The sequence below is a fragment of the Felis catus genome, chromosome B3 (genome assembly GCF_018350175.1).
Source record: "Felis catus isolate Fca126 chromosome B3, F.catus_Fca126_mat1.0, whole genome shotgun sequence".
Lineage (NCBI taxonomy): Eukaryota > Metazoa > Chordata > Mammalia > Carnivora > Felidae > Felis > Felis catus.
The window spans coordinates 135,411,675-135,421,139 of NC_058373.1; the positions used below are offsets into that span (position 1 = coordinate 135,411,675).

At 54.1% G+C, this 9,465-nt stretch overlaps 1 protein-coding gene across 3 annotated transcripts in view; it reads left to right on the plus strand.

Annotated features, from left to right (window-relative positions):
* SLC24A4 (solute carrier family 24 member 4) overlaps positions 1-6,871 on the plus strand; it is a 173,142-nt gene extending 166,271 nt beyond the window's left edge. For all 3 annotated transcript variants that reach the window (XM_045060421.1, XM_003987930.6, XM_011283458.4), the window contains exons 15-17: positions 3,551-3,663; positions 4,127-4,192; positions 5,398-6,871. In XM_045060421.1, the coding sequence (XP_044916356.1) occupies positions 3,551-3,663; positions 4,127-4,192; positions 5,398-5,550 (332 nt within the window). In that variant the 3' untranslated portion in view covers positions 5,551-6,871. The remainder of the gene's footprint in view (positions 1-3,550; positions 3,664-4,126; positions 4,193-5,397) is intronic.
* Positions 6,872-9,465: the final 2,594 nt, after the last annotated feature.

Consider the following 9,465-nt stretch of genomic DNA (forward strand, 5'->3'; position numbering starts at 1 on the left):
AAGTCAGCCCCTTAACTGACTGAGCCACCCAGGCATCCCTAAGGTTATCTATTTATTTAAGAGAGGCGGGGGGGGGTGGGGGGGCACACAGAGTGGGAAAGGGGCAGTGAGAAAGAGGGAGAGTCTCGAGCAGGCTCCGTGTGGTCAGCACAGAGCCTGATGCAGGGCTCGATCTTACGAACCACAAGATCATGACCTGACAGTAGTCATATGCTTAACCCACTGAGCCACCCACGTGCCTCTGTTTTCCTGTTCTTAAAGTCAGGGCTCACTATGTGACATGGGTCAACCTGTATGCTGTTTAACGGCAGAACAAAAGAGCCATAAAGGGCAGTGAATAAAGGCTGTTTCCACTGGTGAGGTAGCAACCCAGCATGTACTTCCATAGATCTTCATCCACCAACGAAAGTGTGAAAGTTTGGGGACGGGGGGCGGGAGGTGGGGACCAATCACAGAATGACACCTCAGAGGGGACAGAAGTCCCCAACGAGAAAGTCGGCTCTGGAAAATCGGCAAAGGACCTTTCATTCCTCCGAGTTAGGAGAAAGGGTTGGTTGATGGGTCGGTCGGTCCTGAGAAGATAAGAGCTGAGGGGAGGGAAGTGTGGGAACGTGGTTGGCGTAGGCTGGAGGCTTGAGGAGAATGGGGACAGTGGGGACAGCAGCTGAGGCGAACGGGGTGTGATCGAGTGACCTTTGAGGTGAGTGCATTCATTTCCTAGGGCTGCCGTAGCGAAAATACCACAACTCAGTGGCTTGAAACAAGAGATTGGTTGTCGCACGGGTCTGGAGACTTTGAAGTCCAAAATCAAGGTGTTAGCAGGCCCGTGCTCCCTCCAAAGGCTGAAGGGTCTGTCCCAGGGCTCTCTCCTGGCTTGTAATGGTGACCGAATGGCTTGAGGCTGTGTCTCTATGGTCTTTGCCTCCGTGGGCATGTGGTGGTCTTCCCCGTGTGTGCGTCTGTGTCCAGATTTCCCTGTCCTCAACGAGGACACCGGTCCCTGCATTAGGGCCCGTCCTAATTCAGTTATGACTTCACCTTTCTTTGATCCTCCTTGCAAATAAGGCCCAATTCACAGGTGCTGGGCAGACGTGAGTTGCGGGGCCGGGCACTGTTCAAGCCAGTACAGGGAGGAATAGGAAAGGCAGTGAGCCCCGAGGGCCTGGCTGATGTTCTGTGGCACAAAGTTGGGTGGGACTCAGTCACCCCAGCGCCAGTAACACACGGATGAGAGAGGGCAAGTTCCCTGGCCCTGGGGTTGTTGGGTTGATACAATGGGAGGTCAAGGGGGCAAGAGAATGCAGTTGAAGAAACTGCCCGCAGAGTCCGGGCTGTCTGGGAGCAGGGGTCTTGATGCTAGAAGGTTAAGGCCTGGGGAGGGGGCGGCCCCAGTGAGGTCAGAAAGGGGGCTCTGGGAGCTGGGGCTGAGTGGGGCTCTGAGGGAGGACGTCATCTCAGAGTGAGCCCTGTGGAGTGTGGGGGCACAGAAACCGAGGAAAGGCGAGGCAGGGGTGGAGTGTATCATCGTAAGGGCGCCTGGGTGGCTCAGTCGTTCGAGCGCGTCCGACTCTTGATTTCGGCTCAGGTCATGATCTCACGGTCGTGGGATCGAGCCCCGTGCTGGGCTCCGCACTGAGCACGGGTCCTGCTTGAGATTCTTTCTCCGTCTCCCTCCGCCCCTCCCCCACTGATGAGAACATCAGGGTTCTTCACGAGAGGGCACCGAAACTCCTGCTTGTCCACCCACAAGCAGACCCCGCAGCACGCGGAGATAGGGCGCCCTCGGCTCCCTGAAGGCTCCCGGCTCTGTGTGTGGAGCTTGTGGGACATGCGGAGTCTCAGGCCCGCCCCGGACCCACTCAGTCAGAATCTGCATTTCAGCGAGGCCCCCAAGCGAGTCCTGTGCTCTTGAAGGCTGAGAAGTGTTGCCGTAAGGTTCCTCTATATGCAGCACCTGTGTGGGGCAGGAAGGCCACCGCGTCAGAGAGACCCTCGTCCTCTCAAACTCGGGCATCTTTTTTTAAATTTTTTATTTTCTAATATTTCATTTTGAGAGGGAGCACGAGTGGGGGAGGGGCAGAGAGAGGGGGGAAGACACAGAATCCGAAGCAGGCTCCAGGCTCCGAGCCGTCAGCACAGAGCCCGACGCGGGGCTCGAACTCACAGACGGTGAGATCGTGACCTGAGTCGAAGTCGGACGCTCACCAGACTGAGCCACCCAGGCGCCCCCCAAACTCAGGCATCGACCCATCGAGCGATGGGGGCGAGTAGCTGGCTCAAAACAGCGGCTGCATTCGCGGGAAGGCTGATTTCCCAGAGCTTCCGCCCCCAGCGGCCCCAAGCTGCCACGATTTTCAAGTCACTTAAGACAGTGTCAGTGTCGAGGGAGGCCTTGTATCCCAGAGGTCTGCAAAGGACAGCGACAGGGCAGGAGGCGGGGCGGGACCTGACTTCCAGCAGCGGCACCGGTGGTCAAACGGGTGAGCCGACCGTCCAGGTGCCGGCCTGGGTGGCTGCAGGCTTCTCAGTGACAAGAGCGGTCGTGTGCTTGGGGCCGTTTGTGTTTCGGGCGTGTTCATTGCACACACATTTGTACGTGTGCCAGGTTCTGACGCTCACGTTCAATGAGAGCTCAGAGGCCGGGCTAGAACAGGTGTGAGCCGGCATTCATGTTAGTTGTGAACGTTTGTTTTCTCACTTTTCCTACCCCTCACGATCATTAAGTCCTTAGGTTGTGTGGCCAGCTGACACTGGCCGGTTGGGCAGGAAGCAGGGGATGACGGCATGGCCCCCTAGCCTCGAAGATGCTTCTAGTCTAGTGGGGAGAAAAGAATTCACTCTGCGGAAGCCATGAGGGCGGAGGACCCGACAGCTTATCCTCTGAGCCCAGGTCATGGCACCATCACCTGGGCCACAATGGCTCGGGGTGAAGGATGCTGGACCGCCCACAAACTGTGTGATCTTGGGCATGTCCCAAGCCTCGGTTCCATCATCTGCCACGTGAGACAGCAGACAGTGCCCTCTCCCTCCCAGGGTAACTGGGAGGATTCGACGAGGGTGAAGCATGCAGTGAGCCCTGGAGAACATCAGCAAACACCGGTCGTCTTGGGGGGCGTGTGGGTGGCTCGGTTAAGCATCCGACTCTCCATCTCCGCTCAGGTCTTGATCTCAAGGTTGTGAGTTCAAGCCCTGCTTGGGCTCCATGCAGGGCATGAAGCCTACTTAAAAAAACAAAAAACAAAAAACAAAAAAAAACCCCACCAATCATATTGGATTAGGGTTGACTCTAATGACTTATTTTAAGTGGTTTATCCCTGTAAGATCCTATCTCTAAATAATGCCACATTCCCAGGAATTAGGGGTCAGGACTCCAACGTATGAATCTTAAGGGTCACAATTCGGTCCCTAAGAGACCCCTTAGACTTCACAGAGTGGATTTAGACTTCATAAAAAGTTTCTGAAATTCGGAGTCTGTGAAGAAGGGATTCCTAGGACGCTAATAGGGGTTTCCAGCCACCTCAGTGAATGACTCATGTCCCTTGTCCTCTAGGCCTTGGTGACATGGCGGTCTCAAACACCATAGGAAGCAATGTGTTTGACATCCTAGTGGGACTCGGCATACCCTGGGGCCTGCAGACCATGGTTATTAACTATGGGTCCACGGTAAGTTCATCTCACTGCCCCATAAGCCAGATGGACGCCAGACACGAGCACTTTATGGGGAATGACAGTGGCCTTGGCCCTGTTCCAGCCAAGAACTCCAGGGGATGCGCTGCCCCCTTCCCCTTGGCACCCTGGCACCCCCTTTCCTTGAAGGCCTCCGGGACACCCGGAGGAGCAGCTGTTGGGGAGAAGCCCATGTGTAGCCCCCGTGTGCTGAGCACACATCGGGACGGCCACCCCACACTGCAGCCTGCGGGCGTGCACGTCCCCTCCGAGTCCTTTCCCTCACAGGCAGGGCCGAGGCCTAAACCCACGTTTGGCTGACCCTCCACCGCCATGTGCTCGCCGCGAACACCCGCCTGTGCTTTCCGGAAGGGGAAGGAACACACCGGGGTACGCCAGGCTCTCAGAATGGGGGCCCCGGCAGTCCAGAGATTCAGGGCACCCGTGTTTGTTTTTCCAGGTGAAGATCAACAGCCGGGGTCTGGTCTATTCCGTGGTGTTGTTGCTGGGCTCCGTCGCTCTCACCGTGAGTCTTTCCGGTTCCAGAATTACGTGTCGTTCCATGGGATCCACGGTCACTTGCAGAGTCTCTGAAAGCCCTCCCTCCTCCCCTTGGCAGTGAGGCATAAAAATGAGCAAACACAAATTCACAGGTCCCTCCAGACACAGTTGGTGCCAAGAATGTTGGCCCCCACCACCACATTTTTGCCTGAGTGACCCAGAAGTCACCAGAGCAAGTGACCCACCTCCCTGTATCCCCACAGCCCAGTCTGTCTCCCCTGACTAGTGCCAGTAAGAGAGAAATTCACCCCTGTCCATCCAAGCTGACAGGTGGGGAGCATGGCTGTCAGGCCTCAGGACCAGGACACCCTCATACTGAGGGCTCCTCACCCCACGTGCCCACACATCTGTCCCACACACTTTACCTCTGCTTATGCTAGTCAGTCCTTACCGCCACCTGATGATACCATTCCCGTTGTGCGGAAGAAATCGAGGCTCGGGTTCGAGAAAGCGTGCCCAGAGTCCCAGGGACAGGAGGTGGCAAAGCCTGGATTTGAACCCAGATCGGTCTGTCTCTGTAGAACACATCGTGTTGCTCTGATGGGGTAACTGTGATCCAGTCCTTAGGAAGTCTCAATTCAGAGATGAGAAGGAAAGGCAGTGAAGTGTGGGAGAGTCTAGAAAGAATGTAGAATGAGGATGTGCCCCAAGCCCCTCTACACACACACACACACACACACACACACACACACACACCCCAAAAGGTGGTCCAAGCTGAAGTTTGCCAAGCCGTGAGCCAGTAGATGCATCAGAAGTTTTCCCAGAGAGGGGCTGAGGATGCCAAGTTCTGCAGCAAAGGGAAGACCCAGAGAAAGTCCCTGGTTGTTGCTAGAGGAAGTCCGGGCAGGGCGGCCCTCGGTGCCGAACGTGGGTCCTGAGCAAAGTGGTGTGTCTGTTCGGGGAGGGCCAGCCCAGAGGGGGCGGCTGCCTGTGTCCCTGGAGCCAGCAGGCCTGGGTCAAGGGCAAGACTCGCCCTTCCATCAGACGGGTCTCAAAGCCCTCAGGGACTCAGTCTGACCAGAGCCAGGATGTGCCTTGTGGTACCGCTCTGCCCTTGTCCACATTTTGGAGAAAGTTCTGCGGTTCCTAGTTTGTGTATAGTGGCCCTGGTAAAATGCCTCCCTGTATTCCTCTGTCCCCAAGGCCACTGCTTGTCCTCTGTCCCTCCAGGTCCTCGGCATCCATCTAAACAAATGGAGACTTGACCGGAAGCTGGGGGTCTGTGTGCTGGCCCTCTATGCCGTCTTCTTGTGCTTCTCGATAATGATAGAGTTTAACGTCTTCACCTTCGTCAACCTGCCGATGTGCCGAGAAGACGATTAAAGCCGAGCTGCTGCCCACCCCCCACGGGGGGCTGTTCTGGACTCTGATGCCAGCCTCCTCTCTCCCTCCCTCCCCCACCACGAGTCTCTCCTGCCTCGGTGGCCACCGTCTGTTCCTTCACACACTGGAAGGAAGAGCCATCGTGGTCTTTGTCTGGTCACGGGCCAGGCTGCTGGGCATCCTCCTCCTCCTCGGAGTGCTGCCCTCCCCACACAAGGCAAGGTTCGGGGGCCGCCATGGGAGTGGCTTCGGAGACCCCCGAGCTGGCAGCCGCAGGGATGTACTTGCGTCTCATCTCTCTCGGACACTTTAGTGAGGGCATCTGTGTGCAGTTTGTCTTTCTGTCGTAGGGCAGCCTCAGAAGTGAGGTGGCCGGCGAATGTGAGGTCCCCTGGGGCAAGTGCAAAATAGGAATGTCGTTCTCCGGTGTCCCCTCTGGGCCAGAGGGTGCGAGTCCCTGAGGCGGCCTGTGCTACACTCAGTCCCTCCCATTTCTGCTGGAAACACTCACACCTTGGAAGGGGCAAGGCCTCCATCTGCTGAGGGTTTGGGGCCACGAGGGCAAACATTCTGCCCCTTTCTCTGGAAAAGCTGGAAGAACGGAAACTGCTTCTCGCCGCAGAAAAGAGAATTTCCTTACCACTTTCATTGACGCGTTCGGAGAATGGGCAGTGAAATATTAAAAATAAAATGTCGTGTCGATCATCATACTTGAAAAATCTCATTCCGTACAAAAAGGCCATGCTGGGGACCAAGAACAGGTAACACCCCGTGGAAAATGAATCCTATGTGTATCAATCATGTCGCACTGACACTAAGACTTTCGGTTTGGAACACAGAAGAGAGTGAAAGACTAACGTCTACCTAGGTGCTAATTCAGAGACACAGTGGAGGTGGTAGCTCACAGCCATACATTCCAGACCTTCCGTGTGATGCGGACCCCTGTCGGTTTGGGTTTGTCATTTCTTTGTTAATGCGCTGCTCTCAGAACCACCCTGTCGGAAGACCCAATCGTCTGTATGCCCAGCAAATTCCATAGCCTGCTGGAACAAGTGTATCACCAGTAACAGTTAATGACAAGATGGGAGATTTCCTGAAAATTGCTGTCTGGTTACCTGGAGGCGAGTATGAAAAACGTAACGTGGAATTTTTAGAGCCTTACGGTGGGCTCCACGTGAAGGGCCAAGGACGGGAGGCTGAGTCAAAAATAGAAAAATAGGAAATAATTTTCACCTGCTTCGTAGCTCTCAAATATATATTAAAAAAGATTTATGAACACAAACCATCCGTGGTTTCTAAAAAGAAAGCACAATTAATTTTATATAGAGGTGTGGTTTTTTTTTTTTTTTTATTTTTGTAACGTTTCTATTGCAAAAGTCTACTGGATTTGATGCACTTTTAATATTGGGATATTTTGCACGGAAGACTATGGCAACTGCCCGTGATAGTGTGAGGACAGGTTTTTAGCCATTCACCTGTAATCAGTCGTCGGGGATGAGCCTAAACCAATAGCTCATTCCTTCCTGAAACACAAAGGTGGTGACTCGAGGTTGAATGTGTGGCTGTGTTTGTTAGGGCCTCCTGATTTTCAGAAGGAGGGAGCGTTCGAGTTGGCGTCCTTTAAGTGAGCCTAAGCCTAAGGTGGGAGGGAACACCGTCGTCGCCGGGCTTCTGTTCTGGATCCGCATCAGTGTTAGTAACTACACCACATTAAGGTTCCTCTTTAGTTTCTTTACCTGGATTGGGCTCAGTGGTCTTTCCCTGGGGGGCAAAGGTGATTTTCCTAAGAAATTAGCTAGGTGGGAGCCAGGAGGATCATTCGTATCAACTTCAGATGCGCAGGGTCTCCAACCCCTCTGTGACCTCTTAGGGAAGCCCACCTGGTCCCTTTGGTCTTACAGACTCCTCTGGGTTTCAGAGTGGGTCTGTCTCCAACTTGACTCTCAAAATTGCCCTGTTGATGTAAGTAGGGTTTGGTCTCTCCATTTAACAGAAAATCTAGCCTCGGAGCGATCAGGTGACTCGAGGTCTGTTGTCAGTAAGTAGAGCAGAGCCAGGCTCCCGGTCATTACCCTTCCCTGGTCAGCCAGTGGGTCGGCCATCCTCGGTTGGGGAGGGGGGGAGGGGGTGGGCGGAGGCATGTCTTTGCCCTTGTGGTTGGTTCTTATTGTTGAAGTTAAGACTTCAGCAAATATTTAATTGACTCCTGGTGCCCCAGCTCGTATCCTAATATCTATCTCTATCCAGTGTACGTTTTTTTCCCCTGGTAAAGACCAAAAGATCTTTTTCCCTGCAAGGCACAGGCCACATGGCCCCCGAGGGTGTCCCCGCTGGTGTTCACTCCTCTGAATCCTTGTGTAGCTTTTAGAGAATACATCCCAATGACCTGCCTCTTCCTCAGCGGAGTCCATCTGAGATGATAAAGTATACTGCTGTTGGCAGTTTGAGGCTAAAATAGTGTTTTTAGTATGTAGACCACTCCTGCTGGCTAATTCTCTTTGGACTCTAATGTGCCAATGTAGCTTCCTTAAAGGATCTGTGCATTTATTGTAACTAGGAAGCCATGTGCTGTAAGTGAAAAAGTCTCTTACTTAAATATTTTTCCATCACAGGTTTAAAGAATTGCTTGATTAATTAGGCCTTCATCTTAAAATAATGTTTTTATCACTCCGCAAGATTACTTCCTTTTATTTATTCCCGAAGCTAATTAGCATGGGGTAATTACTCTGCGTCACAAATAGGCAATAAAAAAATTAAATTTAGCTCTTCTAATTGGGAGCAGAAAAGAAAAATGAACCGTTGCACCTGAGACTGAAAATGTCTGTAGAATCAGGAGCAGGGGACTCCTGTCAATTTCTGGTTTGGAATTTCCCCTTACCGGCTCAGGCGTGGACAGGTGGGTGAAAACCTGGCCCCGGAGGAAGGTTCTGGGTCAGCTGCAGGGAGAGACTAATGGTTAAGGGCGCTGTAGACAGGTTGGTCGTTATCCTTCCCATGACCTGCAGTGTGCCGGTCTCTGTGATTCTCGCCCCTGTGCGCGGACCTCGCCACCCTTGTGAGTTTTCCCCTGCCCATCGCCACCTCTCCCCGCACCTGTTAGGGCTGTTTCTTGCTTCTGTCCATCCCCTCCTTTTACAGACCCAAGCGGTTGATAAGGCAGAACCCTCCCAGAGCCAGATTAAACCAGGTGGGGAATGCACATGACTCTAGGGCAGTCCTGCAGTCCCCAACCAAAGACCCCCCTCCTGGGCTGCCCAGGGGTCTAGGTCCTCAAGAAAGAAACTGTCACTCTTTCCCTTTAGACGAGGAACTGCAAGCCTGACCACAGCAGCAGGAGCCAGGTACTCAGGGAATGCCGGACTCCACACAAGTGCTGGGAATCCAGGAAGAGTGAGGGTGGCTCCTTGCCGACCCCCTTCCGTCCCCCTGGCGTTCCTCCTACCTGAGTCCTAGGGTCCTCCCTCTCCTTAAGGTAGGGGTGGACAGAGGCGTGATAGGCTGGGAGAGGGTCAGTTCTGAACCCCCACTCCGCGGAAAAGTGGGGGAGAATCCCAGCACCAGCGGCTGAAGCTGCTTCCATGCCCTGCCCTCCCTCCCCAGGCCTGAGATGGGCCAGTGGGGTTCAGGCACTGGAACAGTGTTTGGGGACTTTCCCCTGGGGGCCAGCAGGAGGGAAGCAGCTTGGGCCAGTACTCCTCAGTGGCCTTGATGTTCTGATGGGGCTGTGACCCTGACACTGAGTGGGCACTTAGGGAGGGGGTGGCCCATTTGGTCCCATCCCCCTCTCTCCTTCCCCCTGCAGGCCATGTTCCTCCCTGCCTGGAAAAGATGGTTGTGCTGCGTATGTGACAGGCTCTCAGCAAGTGCTTGTTACTTCAATAAACGAGGAACTTGCGTGTTAGGGTGAAAACCTTC